Genomic DNA, 23,710 nt, shown 5'->3' with positions numbered 1-23,710 from the left:
GGGTTGAAGGCAAGGGTGCTTTTCAAACGTGTGCCCTTGGACAGCCCATCCATGGAAACCAAAAAACAAGGGAAAAAGTAACGGGATGGGGGAAAAAAGGAAGAAGGGGAATCCCAGAGCAAAGAGATGTGAAGTGAGCTGGAAAAAAAGGAAGGTTAATAAAAGAAAGCAAAATACAACTTTAATCCCAAAATCCTGCTCCAAATCACCTCCTACAATCCCTAGACAGAGGAAATTAAATATAGGAAAATTGTTCCCCAGGGCTGGTTCACTGAAACACTCCCTAAGTTATTATCTTGATAACTGAAGGAGGCTAGAGAGGCAAGAACATCAGAACTTTGGGTTACCTGCTGAAAACAGGCTTGGACAAGGTTTTCAGGGAAGAGATTTCGGATGAGGTCCAGGAAGGCATCCAGGCTGGACACTTCATCATTTTTCTTCCCGGGTCCCAGCTGCTTCTTGAGTTTGGGGTTCCCTGGGTGGATGGCCAAGACCAAGATGACCCCCAGCACTGCGGCAATGACGGTTGTGGACATGTAATACACCATGGCTCTTGTGCCCAAGCGTCCACTGGCTTTAGCATCCAGGCCCGACAAACCTGGATTGAAATGATATGGGAAGGATTAATCCTACGATGCCCATCTCTGCATACCTAGAACGTGGCTTCATATTACTCAAATGCATGAATGGTTAATTAAACCTCCTCCTACTGAACGTTTGGTCCTACAAATCCTATAGTTTACAGTTCTTTTGTCTATTATTATTTTATTTTAGAGAGAGAGAGCACGCGCGTGCACACGAGAAGAGGAGAGGGGCAGAGGAAGGAAGAGAGAATCCTAAGCAGGCTCCATGCTCAGCACGGAGCCTGACACGGGGCTTGATCCCATGACCCTGGGATCATGACCCAAGCCGAATCAAGAGTCCAACGCTCAACTGACTGAGCCACCTAGGTGCCCCCTACAGTTTACCGTTCTGTTCTCCCAGGACATTTTTGAGATTCTAGAGAACCAGAGTTGAAGATTTCTGGTTTGGAGGTTATAAAATGATCAATGACTACTTTCTGTCAGTCTGCAATAGTGAGTTCAAGTTGAATGTATTCCATTTTTTAATTCTGAGAGCATGTCCTCCCCACTTATTTGGTATTAAGATATCCTTTCTTTATGAGGTGATGGTGCTAGAACTTTTTCTTTTAATGTCCTCACTTAAAAGACAAAAACAAAAAGAAAACAAAAACAAAACAAAAAATCTGGCAGTCCTGGTGATTGATATCAAGCATCTAGCATAGCGATCTAGCACAGCCCTCACTCCTCTAAGGCGAAGCATGACGGAGACCCACATTTTCCAACCCAGTGCAGGGATTAGAGAACACAAAGGTGGGTGCTCTGTCTACACTGTGGGAGGTTCTGTGATTGTTAGAGGAAATTCCAAGCAAGTCACAAAAACTCCTGCCTTCACTAGGTTTTTTCCCAGTTGTATGTTCAATTTTTCTACTTCCTGGTTTCAGTTTCTGCTTTTACTAGACAGATTGTAGCCCTTGCTGTGCGGGAGGAAGTCACTGGTGCAAAGTTTTCTGAATTAAGCTGACTTATCTACAAGCCACTTCTCCTTACAACCTAAAGTCGGATTCTGGCCAACAGACACTAAGTTTCCTTGCCAGGTTGACCAGTATATGGTCTGTTAAACAGCCATGGAGAATACTTTCTCTGGTTTGAAAAGGAGCCTTTAAGGTTAAAGCACAGTTTCACTCAGTCTGGGGCTGATTGATGAGACCCTGCATTCACTGGGCTCGCTGGTTGACCCGAGATGAGACTATAGAACAACGTGGCTTAGCGTCTGAATCTCTTGACGTTTCGAGAGCCTCACTTCCTTCATAAGGTGGACAGCTTTCTCAAGGTCACCTAGATGGCACCAAGTATCAATCAAAGCCTAGCTTTCAGCCTTAAATCAGAGCCCAGTCTTTAAACTACATCAGTTTAATGGGGCGCCTGGCTGGCTCAGTCGGTTAAGCATCCAACTTTGACTCAGGTCGTGATCCCGCGGTTTGTGAGTTCAAGCCCCGTGTCAGGGCCTGTGCTGACAGTTTAGAGTGTGCAGCCTGCTTTGGATTCTGTGTCTCCCTCTCTCAGCCTCTTGCCTGCTCTCTCTCTCTCTCTCTCTCAAAAAGTAAATAAATATTTAAAAAATTAAAAAAAAATAAACTACATCAATTTGTACCCTATTTGAGCAGTGTTATTTAGTAAAGAGAAAACTACCAGCATAAGCCCAGAGAGGTGAAAACATTCTTTGCAATAAAAGACTTCTTTCAGCCCCAAAGAGTTGAACCTGATTTACACTTTAAGGGTAACTTTCTTCTTAAAAACTTGAAGGGTTTCACATCTAGTATTTAATTTATTTTTAATACCCACTTCCTTCTACACCCAGTTAAATAGTAAAGAGAAAATGTCCTTTTCTATTTATTACTTTTATCAGAATCTGAGCGAAATATAATTTGGAAAATGAGAAAAGTATACATTCAAAATTGAAATCACTGTAGTTATTAACCCTTTCAACATGTGGCAGTTTCCTTTTCATGTTTTATTGCTAGACAGAAGGACTGACCAACAGATGAGAAATTCGTTTTGGGTTGATAGTCCCCATTTTAGAGACAGGAAAACCAAGGCTCTGAAATAAAATGACACAGACAATCACATTCATTCATTCATTCATTCATTCAATCAAATTGAGATTTGATGGTCACTCCACAAACCAGATGGGAGTACAATCCCCTGTGGCCTTACCTGTGATTAAGCTGGAGATGATGAGAGGCAGAATAAGCATTTTTAGCATCCTCATGAGTATATCCCCTGGGAAGGCTATTAACATAACCACGTCAGGGTGGAGAGGAGATGCCAAGCGGAGAAGCCCTCCACATACTGCCCCCAGGATGACACCTATAAGGGAGAGGGGAAGATATCTGAATTTATTTTGGGCCCAATAAAGTGACTAACTGTAGGGATTCTGCAACGTTGACCTTTTTCATACTTCTCCATTATCGGATAATGAATAGCACGTAACGAAAATACCATTAGATCGTAAAGTCGACGTTGACGACTAGTGATAGAATACTGTGTACCTCCAACTATTCTAAAAGGCAGTACTGACAGGGTCAAGGAGAGCCCTCTCGAGGCTTTGTGAGAAGGAGGATAAGGTAACTTGACTAACTTCTTTGAAGATACTGTCCACTGGTAGAGTCAGAAATATAGTCAGAAATAATCCATAGAGGGGCGCCTGGGTGGCGCAGTCGGTTAAGCGTCTGACTTCAGCCAGGTCACGATCTCGCGGTCCGTGAGTTCAAGCCCCGCGTCGGGCTCTGGGCTGATGGCTCAGAGCCTGGAGCCTGTTTCCGATTCTGTGTCTCCCTCTCTCTCTGCCCCTCCCCCGTTCATGCTCTGTCTCTCTCTGTCCCAAAAATAAATAAACGTTGAAAAAAAAAAAAATTAAAAAAAAAAAAAAAAAAAGAAATAATCCATAGTGCCAGATACTGCTTCCCAGGCCCTCCAAGCCTAGGCCTGGCCATTGGTATGGTGTTTAACATATTCCTTCCCTTTCTGACTGGATACCAGATAAAAGGAACATTTGATTTACCAAGCCGGTGCGAGTTTTCTTTTTCCTTCTATTTTCTTTGGCTCCCAACAATTTCCCCATGGCTCATTCTCAAGAAGTTTTGTCCTTGACTTCTATGTTCTCTTACATAATCTTTAAACTTGCTGATTTTATGGCAGATTGCGGGGAGGGGGGGGTCTCTAAAAGTGTATAATTTGGGAAGAAACAATTTAGGCAGAGTTGCTGGCAGGAGCCTTTCACTTTGCATACTTGGGGATTCCACGAGACAAACTTTGGATCTCTGCAGACAGGAGGCCGACATAAAAGATCCTTGTAGAAACCACAAATCAGGTCATAGCGCCACTGGCTAGGAGGGAGGGAGGAAGTTCCTACATCCGTGGGCTATGATGTTAACTCCAGGGATGGGAGGGGAGTGATGCGTCCAAAAGCCTGATGGTTTTTACTTCTACAGGTAAAAAATATACTTCTTTAGAATCTACGATGAGTGAAATTTCTTCACGTGGAAGGTAACCTTTGGAAACCCTACCACACCTCTGTCTTCTTTCATTAAGGAAACTGAGCTGTGGCAAGCCCCCAGTCCAGACCCTGGTCCGCTGACATCCAAGATGACTGACTCAAAGGAGAAGTCATGGAATGGAGTGGGGAAAGGGCAAGGCGTGATGAGTTGTTCATTGCTTCTGTATGCAGCCTAAGTGAGAGCTGAAGAACAAGGAGGGATCGAGAGAGGAAATGATGTGGTTGTCACTACAAAATACTGCAATCTCCCCATTTTCAGTAAACCCTGGTTGAAAACCCAAGACCAAGGTGTGTCAACAGTCACACCAAAGGACAACCACAGCCTGGGCGAGGTCTGAAGCAGAGGAATCAGACTCTTGTGAAGGAGCCAGACCAGATCCAGGCTTCTGGACAAACCTCTTCTACCCTGACCTCATTAGCTAATGTACTAATTTAATCTAAGTTAATGAGGGTGTTCGTAGGTGAGACGTTGGGAGCCCTCTTCGTGGGGTTTTCAGCAACTGCTGCCTTTATCTCCATGCAGGTATTTCTCTAAGTGTGGTATGCTGACCATCTGTCTTGGAACCACCTAGAAGATTTGTTAAGATGGAGATTCGAAGGCCTCACTGCAGATGGGCCAAAGTCTCCGTGTGTAGGGCCGGGGAATCCGTGTGTTCACACACTCACAAGAGGTGGTGAGGACCACTAGAATCCCAAAGGAGAAAACAGATAGCTAGGGCAGGTGGATGGGAGACTGTATCGTCAAGGCAGCCGTGCCTGGGCAAAGGAGGCCTTAGGCTCCTTTACAGGGGGAGGGGCTTCTTTTACAGGGGGAGGGCAGCCTGTGGGAGCCAGCTTCCCCACAGAGCCCGGAGACAGCCAGAGAAGACAGGCAGGCCCTGTCACCTACCAAACACGGTCAGTGTGAGCAGGAGATTCTTCCCCAGCTTGTCACACAGGCGCAGGCCCAGAGGCCGGTGCTTCGGCTCCTCCGAGCTGAGATGACTGTCGTGCATCCGTACTTCGACCTGCTTGGGCATGTTGTTGGCACTGCAAGAAGAGGAAAGGTCGTGGTGAGGGCCTGCTGGGTGCCCCCCTTGTGCAGTCTGCGGGGCTCAGGTAATAGCAGGTCAAACAGGCCTCCCGCCAGGCACGGTGGGGGTATCTAGAACCCCTGGCAGGAAAATAAAAACCAGAGCAACTCAGGGGACTCTGAATTGCAGTTACCTGTAGGCAGGACACCAGGACACATGGAACATCTACGCGCCAGGCACTTTTATTCCTAGCATCTTGGATCATCATAGTAAAGAAAAGGCATACCACAGGCGGGGTGAGGTTCTTCCAAGAGTTGCCCACCATGGCAACTCTGAGAGGCAAGTATTTCGGCTCTGTTTTCCAGAGAGTAACTTGCTCAGGGTCACAAGGCCAGAAGAAATGGAGATACAGGGGCGCCTGGGTGGCTCAGTCCATTAAGCGTCTCACTTTGGCTCAGGTCATGATCTCACAGCTCGTGGGTTCTAGCCCTGCGTCAGGCTCTGTGCTGACAGCTCAGAGCCTGCAGCCTGTTTGGGATTCTGTGTCTCCCTCTCTCCCTGCCCCTCCCCGACTCGTGCTCTGTCTGTCTCTCTCTCTCTTTCAAAACTAAACATTATAACATTTTTAAAAAAAAATAAAAGAAATGGAGATATCAACCCAGCTATATCTGCCTCCAAAACCTGAGCTCTTTCATTCTTGTATCAATAGCCCAAAGTGACCTTTGGATTATCTCAGGTCAGAAGAGTCATGACCTAAGTCACGCTAAATTCAAATGCCTCTGAGCCCAATCCTGGTCATGGAAAAGTCATAAATGTGGGCGGTCCAAGTTTTGCCTCTCTTTTGGAAAGCATGGTCTATCTAGTTTTTTAAAAATTCAATCAGCTGTGGTTTTTAAAAGGTCGTCTGCATTATCAGGGCTTTGCTAAGCTGCCCAAGAGTCATGCTACCCAGCGTCAAAGAAGTGTGGCTTTAAGAAGCACGTGACCCCTTCAGCCCTCAGTGCAGCCCAGCCCTTTCCCAGATAAGCCCCATGCTGTGATGAGAGTCTTACAGGGGTGGTTGCGGGTAATGAGTACAGTGCCTTTTTCCAGCTTGGTCATTGGCAGGCCAGTAAGATTTCAAATTTAGGCTTGGAGATTCACATCGGGAGGCCAATTTTTTTTTACTTCGCCAGCTTAAGACCCTTTTGTTAGTTGCCATTTACAATCGCCATCGTGTGATTTAAAAAATCCTTTAAAGATTCTGTGTCTCCCTCTCTCTCTGACCTTCCCCCATTCATGCTCTGTCTCTCTCTGTCTCAAAAATGAATAAACGTTAAAAAAAAAAAAAATTAAAAAAAAAAAATCCTTTAAGTCTTTAACACCGAGAAAGACAGGTCACGGTCTCTGAATAAATGGCAATGCCTTCTAAGATGGGAGGGAGCTAGCCTTACCCAGATATTGTCTCCAGAGATTGGGAAAGCCTTCCTTTGGAACCAGGATCAATCGGCGGACCAGGGGTTTGGAATCACTGGTTATAATGGAAAGCATGTGGGCTTTGGAGACAGGGAACCTGGGCTTTAAATCATGCCTCCATCACTTGCTGACTGTGTGGTGTGTCGAAAGAAGGCCTTGGGGCGCCTGGGTGGCTCAGTCAGTTAAGCGTCCGACTTCGGCTCAGGTCATGATCTCACGGCTTGTGGGTTTGAGCCCCGCCTCGGGCTCTGTGCTGACAGCTCAGAGCCTGGAGCCTCTTCAGATTCTGTGTCTTTCTCTCTCTCTCTGCCCCTCCCCCACTCACACTCTGTCTCTCTCTCTCTCTCTCTCTCAAAAATAAATAAACATTAAAAAAAAAAAAAAAAGAAAGAAAGAAGGCCTCGATGCCTACCTTGCGGACATTAAACATGGTAAGATAGGTTAGGGGCCTCGCGTGACACCTGGCATAGGTTGTGACTTTCTCCAGGCAGCACGGGCACACACCGTATTCATCAAGTTCATTACAAAGGTGACGTTTGCTCCACCATTCCAACAAGACACCAAGCTTAGCTTCCAGAGTCTCAGATTTAAGACCAGGGGCCCAAATACAACTACGTCCTCTTTCCTAACAGGCTCCTTAATATACTCGCTACCAAAATGTTTTGAAATTAGGAATGATGTCTCATGATCTGGTTAGACTACCCAAACGAAAATATTAGTCAAAATATCAGCATCTCGGTCTCCCCTTCGTGGCCTAATTATCTACTCAATCTAGTTAGTTTTGGGGCAGCCTCTGACTAGCTGTCATGTGTGTGCTAATGATCACTCAGGCTGTCTGAAAAAGAAAGTAGGGCATGACTGCTCGCAGCAAGCACATGAGGGCCAATCTGGTCAGCAAGCAAGAAACACCACTTCCTCTAATCTCCACGGGAAACAGACAGAAAGGCTCTTTTTACAACACAGCAGGGGAAAATGATCAAAACGATCTTTTTTAACATGGGTAGACCATATGTCTCCATTGGGATCTTTTGATATTTTTAAGCATTTCTCCAGCCAGTAAGTAATCTAAAGCTCCAAACCAGGAAGCGGCCAACAAAGAACGGAGGCCGTGTGTGTTCTGAAATGGCGAGTGCATCCGTCAGCCAGCCTTTGGTATCACTCTAGGTCCCCTTGAGATTGTAAACCCCTCTGCCTCCTGCTTCATTTGAATCCCTTTTGCCACTGAAGTTAGACTCAGGCACACGATTGGTATTTAAGTGAGACTAGCAAGCATTTCGACCAAATGCTCTGGCAAGATCCAAAGGATATAATGAAAGTGTCAGGCACCAAAACAGCCACGTCAAAGTGAAGACACTCCAGTGTTAGGTAAACGCACACACGCAGTCCAGCAGTGTGGCTGAGTGATGCGCACAATTCTTAGTTGTACGCACCTGCTGTATGTTTAATGGTTTGTTTCTCAGGCCATGACAAAATGTCCCCGAAACCCTGAATCAAAACGGCCACATCAAAGTGGCAGCATCAAAATGCCACGAACCCACATGTATTTATTGAGAGGATCCCTGTGACTTCCTCAGCTCCCTTGAAATTAACCAAATGCTCATAGGCTCAGAGGAGGTTCTGACATGGGCTCGTAGAGAATGATTTGCGACGTACATCAGGAACCCAGCTTGCATCTAGGAACACAAAGTCCCCTAAGAACTCTTGGTAGCAATTCTATACCAGCCTACATGATCACCACATCACCAGAACACGGGAGAGCCTGAAGTGGGGAATATTATAGAACACAGCATCAGATCATACTATACAACAGCACAGAGCTGTTTGTAAGACTTATACCTACATGGCATATGAATGCTGGTTACTGAATGCACATAATAACAGTGGCAGTAACAAGGATACCTGGTATTTACCAAGTATTTTATATGTCAAATGCTATCCTCAGGAGAGAGTAAGGTGTAATCCCTGCTCTTAAAGAGCTTGTCAAGGGAATCTGCTTTACACGTGGGCTGTGGTCAAGCTCTGCAGGGGGTGCTGGGGAAATGGGAAAAATGGTACCCAACGTAGCTTTGGGGAAGAACAGTGTTCAAGAACAGCTCCCAGGAGGGCTGACACCAGAGTTGTATCTTAAAGAATGGATCTAATTCAAAGGTCTATATCCGTCACCAGTCCGTGAACCCTGGGAGAGCAGGGCTGGATCTTTCACACCTGGTACCAAGAGCTTGATGACTATTTGCTCGAAGAAATTATAAATTGGAAAGCAACTACAAAGGGCAGGCACCTTCCTTTCTCCTGGGAATGAGGCCCTTTTATGGACAGAGTGGCAGCATATCGCTTCTGCAAGCCTCTTTCCGGTCTTGCGTTTACTCCACAGATTTCTACTGGACACATATGACAGGTCCCATGCTGTTCTGGATGCTAAAGATATCACAATAAACGAAGCAAGCAGAACCCTTGCTCTCATGCAGTGAACATTTTAGTGGAACAACAAATAAATGGACAAACATATTTCACGTGGAAATACGCGCTGGGAGGAAACTGACACGTGGGGAGGAGGCGTGCTGTATTTTGCATCAGGCGGCTGGGGAAGGCTTCTGTGATAAGGGGGCCTTAAAACCAAAACCTGCAGGGAATGAGGGCTCTCCTACATGAATCAGGCAATTTATCCAGAGCTTAGGAAATAAACGGAATGTACACCGTTTAGAAACCTGTATTTCCACACTGGAGCCCGAAGCTCCCACCAGATGCAACTCCGGGTGTCTACATGCTGGTTTCTTAGCACGGGCACTGATTCAAATGAATGTTGAACCAGTAACGCCGCGCTCTATTACCATCATGCATATGATGGGAGTTTCGGCTGTCCCAGCTCCCAGCAAGAGGAATGATACCAGGGAGAGGTGAGCTGGACACCAAAGGAAGGCTAAGGTCACAACAGCCTGCACATTTGCTTCCCTGGCAATGAACAGAAAGGGCAAGACCTGATACGGGCAAGCTCACCGGAGAAACACAGTAAGTTATTTCGAGTGTGTGCACTTTCCCCCTTATCATTCCTCCCTTCCTACAACCTGTGCCTGTGTACATAGAAAAGCAATAAGGAGTTTAGAAGCTCAGGTGTGCCTTGGTGAGATCAAGTCCATCCAGCCTGATGCTGGCCAACCCCGCTGACCACCTGTTTCCACTTGAGTGCCTTCTGGATGGAACATTTAGCAATGCAATTCCTTAACACTGGAAGTTCTACATGCCAATTCCGCTGGATCGCTCTCTATTGGCCCACAAAGGAAGGCCATGTGATGGGACATCTGTTTGGATAATTGAAAACTTCAAGAATGAGCCTATAATTTCCTTCAGCCATAACGTCTCCGCTGAATTAGTTAAATGGCTGTTAATTTCGCAGTCACTGCCCTGTCCCTTCTCACGCAAATCCGCGAGTACTGTTTCAGCTTTATCGCGCAAGACTTCCTCTGGGCTCGAAAGGGGACATGTAATGGGGCGGGCTGGTGCTGAGTTTTAAACTATTCTGAGAACCTGCTTTTCATTAGCATTCGATTTCCCTTGCTCTGTCAAGAGCCTCTAAGAATAGGCTCGTTAGATGTGGGGTCTGATTCAGATTTCCTGCCCGCACACTTCAGTGTTGCCTTATCTGGCACCATAGTCTTTCTTCCTCCTCCACTGGCTCAGTGAGGTGGCAACAGAACATTCCCCAGGGAACCTAAAAGCAACTGATGTGTTTCTGCCTGGAGGATGTGAGATCTCCAAGGAGCATCACCATCCAGCCCTCTGCTGTGCAAGTCCAAGAGCCTGAGGAGACAATGCCCAGGAATTGCCCTAAGGGGGACTACTAGGTCAGACCCTCAAAAACAAAAATAGAGCCTGCTGAGGGCCTTTCCTCTTGGGTGGTTGGCGTGTTTGGAAAACAACGCTGGAAATGCCAGTGCTGTCACAAACCGGTGATTATAGCTGTGACTGCCCCACATCTGGGATTTCCCCAGCTCCCTAAAGAATGCCACCTTTGCTGTAAAAGGGACTGGAACTCTAAGACAGCGGGGCATTTCCAGCCCACCAGTCCCTCCACCCTCACTAGGTCCTGTGAGACCTGGTTGAATGGTGTCATGACTCTCCCTCTGACAGCCACTGGGTCTTCAGGGACCCTGTGAATGAAATCTAAAGGTCTGCAACCTCCAAATCTCCCTCCGGTCCCTTCTTCTGTTCATCTTTGGCTGCTATGTCCCCGTCTCCAATCACAAACATGCTTTCTAGAAAGGCCCTGCCAGTGGGCCACTCTAGACTTCACAAACGATATTCCTTTTCTATGGCTTTTTCCTGAGCATCCAAAGGTCTGGTTCAAGAGCACAGTTTAGAGTTTTCCCAAATCATGACAGGATTGGACCTGGGGACAAAATGAAACTGGAAGTCAGGAGGCCTGGGTTCTAATTCCAGGCCTGCTCCTACCTGGTAGCGTTGGGAATAGCATGGGGATAAAACGGATGTAAGGCTACTCGCCCAAGACCAACAAACAGAGAACAAAGTAGTATGAAATGAGAAAAACAAACTCAACGGAAGATACCAATAGGGTTTAGGTGTCATTTTTGGCCGATTTTTATGTTTTAGGTTCCAGGCTCTTCATCTGTAAAATAAGGGGGGTGAATTAGAAATTCTTTACCGTTCTAAGATTCTGTGATTCTCTGGGGGTGGGGGGAGGATATTCACAACCCTTGGTAGCTTCCATTTTAGTTACTCAAGACTGAATAAGCTTACACTTTACCATGTGATGAATCATTTCATCAACCATGAGGGGCAGCCCGATCACTGCATGTCAGTCCCCACAGGGAGAGGCACATGGGTGACTTAGAGACAAGAGACAAACCAATAATAAAAATAAGCACCGTTTCTTTATGCCCTTACCTCCATGTTTCCCTCACCTCTCCGATCTCTGCTGCAAAAGCATATTTTTGTAGCACTACTAATGCTGAGTTAGGGGTCAAAGTTGTTACACAATTCAGACACGGGCATCTTCTTAATCCCCCATCCACCCTTGACCAATTCGCAGTCTAGATTTCTAAGATAGGCAGGTCAATGCCACAGGAACAGACTCAAACAGGTGAACCAGCACTGGGAGCCAGCCAATTGCCGAATTCATCCCTAAATCACCACCCATATCACTCCCAGTCAGCTCTCATGGAATTGGAGAGGTGGCATTCACAGAAACATTCCAGATGAAAAACTGAGGGAAAGGAGTCTTTTCTTCATAACATTTCCCAAACCATGGGGCCCAAACTGGCTAATGACATGAATGGTAAATATGGAGCTAACTAGGGCTGGAAGAAATTACAGGAGGCAGAATCCTGAAGAGATAAATAAAAATAATACTCATTTGGCCCAGAAACAGAAGTTAAAACACCAGCCACCAATTGATTAGCAGCTGCCAAAAGGCGACTTGGTGGAATGCAATGACATAAATGCGTGGCCACTGGATTCTTGCTTAAAATCTCCCTTTTCCAACCATGCCAGGGACGAGGCATTGATTTCTTGGACAACAACGTGCAGCTCACTGGGTAACATGTAATTGATACTCAATGTTAATTTCCTTTTTTGTCTTAAATGCCTAACATGGTGCAAAATGACCATTTCGATGGTCTCTTTACAGTTGAGTTTTGGCAATAAATGGTACTTGTGTTTTTTACAAAAAGAAAAGTCCCAAAGGCGCCTAGGTGGCTCCATTTGTTGAGTGTCCGACTCTTGATTTCAGGCCAGGTTATGATCCAAGGGTCTTAGGATTGAGCCCTGCATTGGGTGGATGGGGGAATGGGGGCTCAGGATGGAGCTTAAGATTGTCTCTCTCTCCCTCTGCCCCTCTCCCCTGCTTTCTCTCTCTCCCTCTCTCTCTCTCCCCCAGAAGGACCAGAGTGGGTGGGGGCCTGGGAAGCTTCTACACTGTGGAATAACTGGACAACCTCCCAAAGAACATCAGAAATACAGTCTTAAGTATAAAACCTCTGGACTTTTGTGAGATCCTCCCAAGGTTAGAGACTTAAACTGGCCCTGATACAACAGATTTCCCATTTCCAGAAAGGCTCACCACCCAAAACAGAAATAAGATGCCACAGAATAGTGACCCTTCAGGCCTGGGTGAGAGACTGGGGTGGGGTGTTTAATCATCTCAAATTGGGAACCTCTGCTAAAAATAAAGGTTATGCCATGACCCAAGAAGACACTGGCCAGCCCTGTCTCCAGAGAGGCATTGTCACTCCTGAAGTAATTGCTACCCACCTGCGGTTCATGGAACAACATGAAAATACCCTTTGCAGACATCACACAACTCCAATAAATAGGGAAATCTATGTGGCACGCATTCTGGGTTTTGAGCCACAGGGAACTTGGCCCTGCTCCCGGTTTGCCTTGAAGCGAATGGTTTCCTCCGGCCAAAATGTCCTCTCCACCCTAGCCTCCAACCCTGCCTTCACGAACTAACTTCTGTTTCTTCTTCAAAACTCGGTTTTTTTCCAATATGACTCCCCTCAGAAAGTCTTCACTGACTTTTAGATGGTCCTCCTGCAGTTTACCTGTGTTTATCCGGGCCGACTTCTCTTGAGGCATTTATCACAATGACCCATCTGTTTCCCCCACTGGAATATAAACTCTTTGAGGGCATGGCCTTGTCTTAACTCCACTCTCTCTCCCTCAGCATGGTTCCTGGTCTATGGTAGGTACTCAAGTTCTGTATGTTACATGAGTGAACCAATGAATGGGCAACAAGCTAGAAGGCATGTTCTCATCACAGGTTCTGTGGAGTAGTGCCCTGAAAGCCTAGGATATATGGAAAGAGGAGAAAAATGAGAGCAAAAGCAGCGAACACCTGTATTAGGAAAACCCACAGGTGGCAGGAAGGGGCAGGCTGCTACCAGGTAGGCCTGGGCCCTTCCCTGCTGGCAGCTTTGATCCAGCTGCCTTGCCGAAGGCGTGGTGGCCCCAGTGCTCGCAGCATTGTCAGGGGAAGAGGAACCATGCACCCATGTAGGCTTGGCTAATGAGGCCTTCAGGGGACACCGATGAGGACCCCGGAAGATGCCGTGGGATCTAATTGCCAAAATCAACATCTCTAAATCTGGACCCTCCAAAATGTCCTTCTACCAAAGTGCATGACCACTCTTTCCTTTTCCAGAAGTCAGTGGAATTCTGATTTTGAGAAACCCTCTTAATTAACAGAGCTCTGGATTTGGCCCTCAGGCCTGGGAGGCTCTTCTATTGGCCCCTGAAGCTTCCAAGCTGAGCCTTCCTAGCCTGCCAGGCAGGGCAGCAGCTGGGATGTTCACAAGTGGCTTAGCTTCGGTGCCTTCAGGCACCAGGCAGAGACCAGCCACCAAGAAAGGTAGCTGGGACTTCCTGGACGTTTTGGTCACACCTCACAGTTGTTTTTCATCAGTGCGGCCCTTGCCCTTCTTCGCCCTTGTTTGAGCAGAGCGGTCCCCGTGCCTTTTCTCTCCTTCTAGACCAGGCGGCCAACCTTGCGATGCAACGTGAACTCCAAACAGGAAGACAGTTGATGGCCGTGAGATTTCCCAGGGCTGGCTCTGGAAACGCCACACTACGCTTCTGTGGGGAGATGTTGTAGGACATCCTTTATGCCTCTCTGGAGGTCTCCAAAGGCGCCCACTTCTGGCTCCCAGAGGCCTGAAATTTCTCCTTGAGAGTCCCATCCTTCGCATCTCAGATTGAAGCCGCAGCCCGTGGAAAAACAACCCTTTCACTGACAACCCAGCATGAAGGAGCTTCTAAAAACAGGGTTTGCTGGGGATGGGGGGCCCTTTGACATGAGTCCCGACCAGAACCACACCCAGAAGCTAAGCAAAAGGAGAGCTGCTCAGGACATTGGACACAAGCTTTGCCAACTGCACGCTGTCACCCAGGGTCAGTTCTGAGCTTAACTGTGGCCTCAACAGGGTTTCTTGGCTACTAACAATTTCCTTTTTCTTTCTCTTTTTTGTTTTTAATCTGGACGCTAGTTTCACATGTGTGTTCAATTTGAGAAACCTAATCGAGCTGGTCACTTAAGATCTGTGTGCTTCTCTGTATGCGCATTGGACTTGGACAAAAAGTTGAAAAGAAACAGGCAAATGAAATTATGTTGTTGGCCCCCAAATGGCTGATTCCCATAGCGGTGCCTTTGCCGGCAAAAGGTGCAAATTTCGCCCACCTTCTACCTGGGAGGCATGTGGAAAGTCTCCTTCCGATGAGACAAAACCAGTAGGATCTGGGGTGACCCGGTTATAAGGGGGTGGTCTCACTGGCCAAAAAAGATGTCCGTGGTCCTTATCTTCCTGCCCCTTTTCCATGTCCATAGCTGCAAAGGTCCCTCAACACATTACCTTCTCTTCCATCAGGAGACCCTTGTAGGCTCTTCACCTCGTGTTCATCTTTCCAGTTACAAACAATAACCAACATTTCATCAGTAGGATTTATTAACAAGTACGTTAATAATAATATCATGACAAACCAACGTGTGCAGAGATCCCGAAGAACTGCCATATCCATTACCTTACTTTGTCTTCACGACATCCCTGACAGGGGAGGAATGGTCCCATCTCAGAAATGGAGATTCTGGGGGCGCCCGGGGGGGGCTCAGTTGGTAAAGCGTCCGACTCTTGGTTTCGGCTCAGATCATGATCTCACGGTTTGTGGGATCGAGCCTCACGTCAGGCTCTGCGCTGACAGTGCGGAGCCTGCTTGGGATTCTCTCTCTCCCCCCCTCTCTCTCTCTGCCTGCCCCTCCCAGCTTGCTCTCTCTCTCTCTCAAAAAATAAAGAAATAAACATTTAAAAATTTAAAAAAAGAAAGAAATGGAGATTCTGAAACTTGCCAGAGCTCACGGCGCTGAGAAGCAGCAGGGGCAGGGTTTGAACCAGGTGGTTCTGCAGCCAGGATTAAACCTGCGTTGCCATCTGCCTTTGAGTCCAGGGCTCCTTGGGTACATCCTTCCTAGGGGTGTTTGCAAAGTGACAGACACCCTCGAACTTCCAAACCCACCAAAGCGCTATTAACCCAGAGACCTGTAACCCAGCACCCAGGGAAGGAAGACAGAGCAAGGAGTGTGCTGCCCAGTGAGGGAAAAGTGGCCGCTGGCTGCTTGCCTTAAATGACACAGGCTCTCGGCCCCTGGCCTCGGGTGTAGCATGGGCTAAAGCGGCAGCCACTTAACTGATTCCTCCCTTCAGGCCACCAGGGTGCACAGGTGTCACCCTGTCCCCACGGACTCAGGCAGCACATGCTGATGTGAAATAACCTTGAGCTCATCACCAGCAAGGACTCCTCACCTCAGAAGGGCTCAGACATCTGGTAACCGGTAATAATAAGGATACAAATTATGATGAGAAAATAGATAGTAAGTCGGGTCTATGCAAAGCTTACTTCGTACCAGGCACTTTTCTAAGAGTTTTAGACATAGGAACCGAGTTAACTCTCACAATAACCTCATGAAGTAAATACGATTACTAACAACCTTTACCAAAGGGGAAACTGAGGCATAGAATGGTTAAATTATTGGTCCAGTGTCACAGTTAGCAGTTTGTAGAGTCTCGACGTGAACGCAGGCAGTCCTAAACTCGGAAAACCAGGTCAGCTCTCTCTCCCTCTCTCTCCAGCCCTAAAAAAAAAATGCTCTTTATATTCGGTAATTTTGTGCTGGCAGTAAACATTGACACTGAATATTTAAGCCAAAAGAGTGATTTTGCTTAAGGGGAGAAGAGTCCAGAGAGAACAAGGAACAGGTCTAGTCCAAACCAGACATTGACGTTTAAGAGCTGTCTACACAGTCCTCACAGAATCCTAGAATTGGGGGACTGGACAGGCTTCTGGTCCTCCGTCAACCTCAAAACAAATGATTATCTGGTCCAGAGGCCCCAAATCTGTCTCTGGGTCATTTGTTAAAGGCACAGATCTCCAAAATTTATGTCCACACGTGGATGTTTTTTACAGCAGCTTTAAGATTATGAAACATGAAACTGCCAAAACTTGGAAGCAACCAAGATGTGCTTCAGTAGGTGAGTGGATCAGCAAATTGTGGTCCATCCAGCTCTTATCCAGAGCTTAAGAAAAAAAAAAAAAATCAGGGTGCCTGGGTGGCTCAGTCGGTTAAGCGTCTGACTTTGGCTCAGGTCATGATCTCATGGTTCGTGACTTCGAGCCCCAGGTTAGGCTCTGAGCTGACAGCTCAGAGCCTGGAGCCTGCTTCAGTTTCTGTGTCTCGCTCTCTCTCTGCCCCAACCCTGCTTGCGCTCTCTGTCTCTCAAAATGAATAAACGTTTAAAAAAAAATTAAAAAAAAAAACAAGCTACCAAGCCATGAAAAGATATGGAGGAAACTCAGATGCACATTACTAGGTGAAAGTTGCTAATCCAAAAAGGCTACAAACTATACAGGACATTCTGAAAAAAGCAAAACTATGGAGATAGTAAGATCAGTGGGGAGGGGCAAGAGAGGGGTGCATAGGTGAAGTACAAAGGATTTTTAGAGCAGAGATAATTGGTATGATACTATAATAGTGGATACATGTTAAACATTTGTCCAAACCCATAGACTGTTCAACACCAAGAGGGAACCCTGTGGGCAACTATGGACCTTGGGTGTTTGCAGGTTTGTCCGTGGTGACAAATGTATCTCTCTGGTGTGGGTTGTTGATGGCCCCCGCAGATTATGCGCGTGTTTGGGAACCAGGCAGTGGGTGCATGGAAATCTCTGTACTTGCTGCTCAATTTTGCTGTGAATCTAACGCTGCTTTTAGAAAATAAAATCTACTGGGAGAAAAAACCCAAACAGGTTTTGGAGCCCCATCTCGGAATATCCCAAATGAGCATGTCTGGGTGGGGCCTAGACCCCTGGGCTGTTTTCAAAACACCCCCGTGGCTTTATTGCAGGCCTGAATGTCTGGTCAATGACCGAACAGTTGCAGTGAAGGGGGGGTCTGATGCACCACACCCCTCACCATCTTGACACAGCACAGCTTCGGCCACTACAAAGCTCTTCCTTCAGGGTAAACCTAAATCTGTTTCCCTGTAGCTTTTACCCACTGGTTATTTTTCTACCCTGCAGAGCCATTTAGTAACACTGACCATGGTTACTCTCAGGCAACTAATTGCTTCAGTGCACCCTCTCATTAACTCCTCCCAACGCTCCCACAAGGTAGATGCTATTATTATTCCTTCTTAACAGATGAAAACACTGGAGGTCAGAGGTGAAGTTGTTTGCCTAATGGCTGGTGAGGGGCCGGGCTGAGAGTGAAAGCCCCAGTTCTACCTGAGCAAAAGGCTCATGCTGTTGATCATAACCCAACACTTAGCGATGCATGAAGCCTGCCTCCTTCTCCATCCACCAGCCTTCCAGGCACATGAAGGCAGCTTTTCTCTCTGCTCGGAGTTTTGTCTTCCTCAAGCTCCCCACCATCCTGGTTGCAGCGCCTCAAGCCGCTTGCACCCCTTTACAACGTGCCTCCTGGACCGGACACAACCATCCAGGTGGGGTGTGACCACATCCCTGCTCCCCCGAGCTAGTCAACTCAGGCTTTCTAGCCCTCAGCTCGCAGCACCTCAGAATGCGCCAGAGCTGGGGCTCTGACCCCCCATTTGGGGGAGTACTGGTAACAAACAGGGACCACTGATTGACTTTTTAGTACGTACCGGTAGGAGGCCTAATAACACCACCACCCCCTCCCCCAAAATGTCCGTGTCTTAACCCCCAAAACCAGTGAGTATGTGAGTTGCAGGGCAAAAAGAAATTAAGTTTGCTAACCAACCTTGAGATGGAGAGTTCATCCTGGATTATCCAGGTGGGCTCAACGTAACCACAACGATCCTTACAAGTGGAAGGGAGACAGGAGAAGAATTAGAGTGACAGCAGCGAGAAAGACTCACCCCACACTGCTGGCTTTGCAGACAGAGGAGGGGGCCATGAACCAAGGAATACGTGGGTGGCTTCTAGACGCTGGCAAGAGCGAGGAAAGGCATTCTCCTTTAGCGCCTCCAGAAAAGAATGCAGCCCGCTGACACTTGGAATTTAGCCCCATGAGCCCCATTTTGGACCTCTGCCCTCCAGAAGTATAAGAAAATAAATGTGTTGTTCCCAAACACCCCATTTGTGACAACTTGTTACAGCAACAATAGAAAACAAATGTAGTCCCAGACCCTAGGCTAAGTGTTTCCTACATTATCTTGCGTGATGTTTACAATAAACCCGAGAGGCGAGGTGGCAGCTGCTAAGGTTCTCTCGGTACCCACCCCGCACCTTCTAGAGCTCTGCCCGGAGCAGCGGTGTGCTCAGACAGCTACGTGCCTCTCGGCCTCCCTGGCTGAGACACAGGCCGAGGCCCTGGGCACCACCGTCTCCCTTCTCCCAGCTCTGAGGGAGCTGTGAGACAGACACAGGCTGAAGCAGCGTCTTGTTCTCCTTGGCCGGTCACCAGTTCCAAAGGCTGGCCGACGCAAGGTCTCTGGTGGCTCCCACCACCAATGGAGGCATTTCAGGGCCTCCCCGGAGGACCTGTGCCTTTTCTTAGTGCAGTTCCTTCCAATGAGCCACGCAATTTGTGGCTATCGATCAGGCAGCTAAATCCTCAGGTCCCGAGGTCTCCACCAGTCAACGCAGCTTCCCGACTGCCCGATCACTTCTGAACTAGTTGGACGGGCTGATTTTACAGCCAGTGAGAACCTGAGCCATCCAATCACCAGCAGGGTTATCCTCTCACCAGGAAAACGGCTTCTTGAGAGAAGAATAGGCATTTCACACACCGGCCGCTTGTTGACACGGCAGGTTCACGGCATCCTGCGTGGCCGTGGCCCAGTCCACGAGCAGACTACAGCCTGTTCCGTTACCCACTTCCCCCGTTTTTCATAGACAGATGCAGTGCTTGGTGTTTGAGTACTGGATTACTTCTCCCATCAGAACCTGAAATCTTAATGGACTCTTTGACGTTGCTCCTTTGAACGATCCTTTCCCTAGCCCCCGCTTACTCTTCCTGCATCCATGATGCTGCATTTACCACTGCGATACATGAGTGTTGTTCCCTTACTGTCTGAATGGCTTCCCCAGCAGACTTGAGATTCTATTCACAAAGGGCCCGTCTCTACCCCTGGACCCAATACGTATTAGATGCTCAATAAGAATCTGTTGAGAGATAATGAATGACTCGGAGGTACAAGGGGCCCCAATTCTAGAGATCTGGGAAGTGCCTTTGGCAAAAGTCTACCCAGCACAGGGGCCGGATAAGAGGTTCTTCCCACGGATGTGGATTTGGAGAGGAGCCAAACAAAGCACGAGGAAAGGGTGCATGAAACTCCTTAGCTTGGGGTCTACCGAAGCTCAAACGGACAACCAGTGACCTTGCCAAAAGCAACTGCAGCTTGGAGTTACCACAGGTGGACGCAACTTGACATTTTATGCACTTCCTGAAGTCGCTCTGGCCCCACCTGCCCTCGGCTCCCCAGGAGCCAAGTTCAGTACGTTGGCCATTGAACACTACTTTATTCCACACTGTTACCAATATTGTATCTAGTTCTGTCAATTACTACAGCCATTTAAAAATCTCCCTCAATGATTGTAGATTTGCCCAGTTCTTCTTTCTTCTTTCGTGTCTGTCCATTTTCACTTTATATATTTTAAGGCTACGTTGTAGGTATGCTAAAACTTGAAAGTTTAGGTCTTTTTTGTGAATGTAACCTCTCAGAACTATGAAATATCAATCCATATCTTTAACAGTGTTGAATGTGGGGCGCCTGGGTGGCTCAGTCGGTTAAGTGTCCGACTTCAGCTCAGGTCACGATCTCGCAGTCTGTGAGTTCGAGCCCCACATCAGGCTCTGGGCTGATGGCTCAGAGCCTGGAGCCTGCTTCCGATTCTGTGTCTCCCTCTCTCTCTGCCCCTCCCCCGTTCATGCTCTGTCTCTCTCTCTCAAAAATAAATAAAACGTTAAAAAAAATTAAAAAAAAACTAATGTTGAATGTACCTTTATCTGATATCAATATAGCACTCGCATGTACATTAAAAAAAACAAAAAACAAAAAACTCCACGGCAACTAAAGTGAAAGTCCTTCATCCCAGGTGTTTGGGAAAAAAGGCTCAATCTTGCTCAATTTACAAAATCGTTCATTTGTTTCCACGCAGGGTCTCTTCGTGCGTCTGTGAGTTACCTAGTGGGCTCTTAAATCAAGACATCAAAGCCAGATCATACCCTGTCTTTGCTTGAATCCACTGTATAATGGCATGCAAAATGCCAGACACCTAAAGGGATTCAGTCAAGACTAGTAGATCGCATTCTGTGATGGGACAAAAGAGGGGAACAGGTAGGGGCTGGGAAAGGTCTGTTATGTTCCCTGGACTCCAGCACACCCTAAGGCTTTGCGTTAACACGGAACTGGCAGGCTCTCTCGCCCTGCCTCCTTCGCCTACCCGCCCTCTCTCCCTGTCCACCCTAAGTGCCACATTCAGCTGACACTCAGCCCTTTGTGCCTTACCTGAGAACAGATCCAACCCTACGATCCGGTCCTGAGAAATCACCATCACACAGTATGGGGAGAAGGGGGAGAGGTTTTACATCACACACCACCCAGCAAACACATAATAAAATTTCATTGGAGACAACTTTCTTCATCCTCTTCATACACCCCAAGTGTATGAGAACCCTCGTTCTCTTCATTTTTCACTCTCCACTTCCCTACCCCAGTGAGCAACACACAGCCTGATGGGCCGCCCAACAGCTGCCCCCCCTGCTGTTCCTCAAGCAGGATCCCGATCCCGGGTGGGTCTCAGTCCCCAGCCCTGCCCACTTACCAAGTGTTCACACAAAGCCTCTTCCTCAGCCGCTAAGAAAATGTGACCTTGTCCCATACCGTCTCCCCAAAATAATGAAGAGAACTCACCAAATCCATCTGTTCCCTTTACGTAAGGATTCTTTCTCTTTATGGCTAAGCTTAGTGAGAAGTAACTTTTACAATGTTAATGATAACAAGCTGGGTATGAATTCTAAAACCTCTTTTAATTTGCAGTGATAAATTTCAGTAAAAAAAATTTTTTTTAAGTAGGCTTCACGCCCAGGGTGGCTTGAACACGGGGCTTGAACTCACGATCCAGAGATCAAGACCTGGGCTGAGATCAAGAGTCGGATGCTTAATCGACTGAGCCGCTCGGGCGCCCCAAACTGGGTAAACTATCATTTAAAATTTTCTTAACTAAACATCAATGCTCTTTGATTTAACCTTGTTATTGAAAAGCACTAAAGGTGCTTATCCACTTTCCTGTCTTAGGAAGTAGAATCTAAGGCATATGATAAACTCGAATGAAATAGTCAAGCTTTTCCACTTGGAGAGTGTTGCAATAAATGCCACACACGATCTTTGAGGGGTTAGTCCACACGACCGTTTCTTCTCCCCTCAACGTCACTTTTTCCCCACCAATTCTCCCTGTCGGTCTGTACAAGTGCTTATAAACTCAAGGTAACACAAGATTGTCGTTGTCATTGTGGTGGTTGTTTTTTAATTAGAATCATTCAGCAACATTTAAAAGCTAGTAGATTTCACATCAAAGTCCAGGTTTCTTCCTTTTCTTTAAGTACCAGAAAATCTAGATATCCTGGAACCTACATTCCTGAGTGGCGACCATCAGTGAGAACTGAGAAGTGATTTTCCCTTAGATGGGCATGGGTTTGCCAGCCAGCCAGTCACCATGAGTCCTTATTTCTTCCCTGACCCCAAGGCCAAGCATCAAATACCATTTGTCGTTGTGCTTCCGTTGCTATTTCTCTGAAAAGAGTATTAAGAGGAAAGTAAACTGCTTTCTAATTTCATTCACACACCTTCCTATGATGGCTCTTATGGAGTTAGCAGCCCCTGTCCCATTTAGGTTTATCAGTGTATAGATGGGAGCTGTTCCTGTGTGCTTAAATAAAATCCCCAAACAAAGAATGAATATTTATTTGCCAGGTTACAAAGTAGATACGCTGTGCGTTAACAGAGAGAATCACATTGTTACCAAGGGTGTCACCTAATTTACAACTTCCAGCCAAGTTTCCCAGGGGACAAGTGTGAAAACATAAAGCCAGTGACCTGGGATCTCACCTTCCCTGAGACCAGGCAGAGTCAGTGCCTGGGAATAATCTAGGACTGGCTAGCAGATTTCAGAGGGTGGAGCAGGGTTTCATTGTCTTCTCAGCAGATCTCCTTGGATCAATGGCTCCAGGATTACAACTCTCTAGAGGAATGACTTAGCATGTGTTAAAATGCTAAGAGTGACTTCAGTCTTTTTTTTACAAGACTACAGGGAGGGGGAGGGGGTGTGTAGATTTGGTAATTTGGACTCCGACCGTACAGTCAAAAAGATGACAGTTATTTGCATTAGACATTTTATACCATGTGAGAAGTGACTGTTAGTCATTTTACAGATGAGGAAGCAGGATTAAGTAAATCGCCTGTTATCAAATAGCTAGGAAAGGGCAGAGGTAGGAATCATATCCCCGTCTGCCTCTAATGAAAAGCTAATCCTTTTTCACTACAACATGGTGGCTGCAAGAACGTGCAGCTTCATGCAAACGACATTCTTAGATGTTCCTTAGTTACTGCATCATGGACCTGACCTTGAATTATCCCAGGCAAAGTGTGTGTATATGTGTAGATGTGTGCAGAAGGAAGGGGTTGCTGTTTTTCATTGTTTTATTTTGCCATTCTTGAGTAAACTTGTTGTTCACCAGTCTCACTAACTCACCCAACCTCAACTTCATAGCTCATAATTCTTAAAATATCTATATTTAGTTATTGAAAGCTATATTCCCTAAGGATGTTGAACACATAGGTGGCTTCAAGCCAAATCCTTTCCAACTTCAGCCTTAGTAGCAACAGGAGGTGCAAAATGACAGGCAACACGATGAAGTCATTGGGAACTAATTAGCCTAGGTCCCAGAGCCGAAGTCCCAGAACACTCCTCATCACTTATTCTCAGTGACGTTGATGATCCCGACACAGAGCAGGCCATTTGGCTTAACTCCACGGCTGAAGAGAATGTTCAGTAAAGGATTTCTAATTTGAGATTTTCCTCTGAACGATGTGAGGCCTCATTTTTCAGAGAAAGAATGATGATTTGTCTGAGTTAGCATG

General features: G+C 46.8%; 1 protein-coding gene across 5 annotated transcripts in view; it reads right to left on the bottom strand.

Moving 5' to 3' along the window:
- SLC1A2 (solute carrier family 1 member 2) overlaps positions 1–23,710 on the bottom strand; it is a 142,218-nt gene that overhangs the window by 46,959 nt on the left and 71,549 nt on the right. For all 5 annotated transcript variants that reach the window (XR_015240899.1, XM_086677684.1, XM_086677681.1 and 2 more), the window contains exons 2-4: positions 5,009–5,148; positions 2,778–2,930; positions 348–598 (exon numbers count right to left, since the gene is read on the bottom strand). Coding sequence is in view for 4 of the 5 variants with exons in the window: in XM_086677684.1 (XP_086533810.1) it covers positions 348–598; positions 2,778–2,930; positions 5,009–5,148 (544 nt within the window). In the remaining variant the exon portion in view is untranslated. The remainder of the gene's footprint in view (positions 1–347; positions 599–2,777; positions 2,931–5,008; positions 5,149–23,710) is intronic.

The sequence above is a fragment of the Puma concolor genome, chromosome D1, assembly GCF_028749965.1.
Source record: "Puma concolor isolate L17-30 chromosome D1, mPumCon1.1.hap2, whole genome shotgun sequence".
Classification (NCBI taxonomy): Eukaryota; Metazoa; Chordata; class Mammalia; order Carnivora; family Felidae; genus Puma; species Puma concolor.
This window is presented reverse-complemented; position numbering and strand designations above follow the sequence as displayed.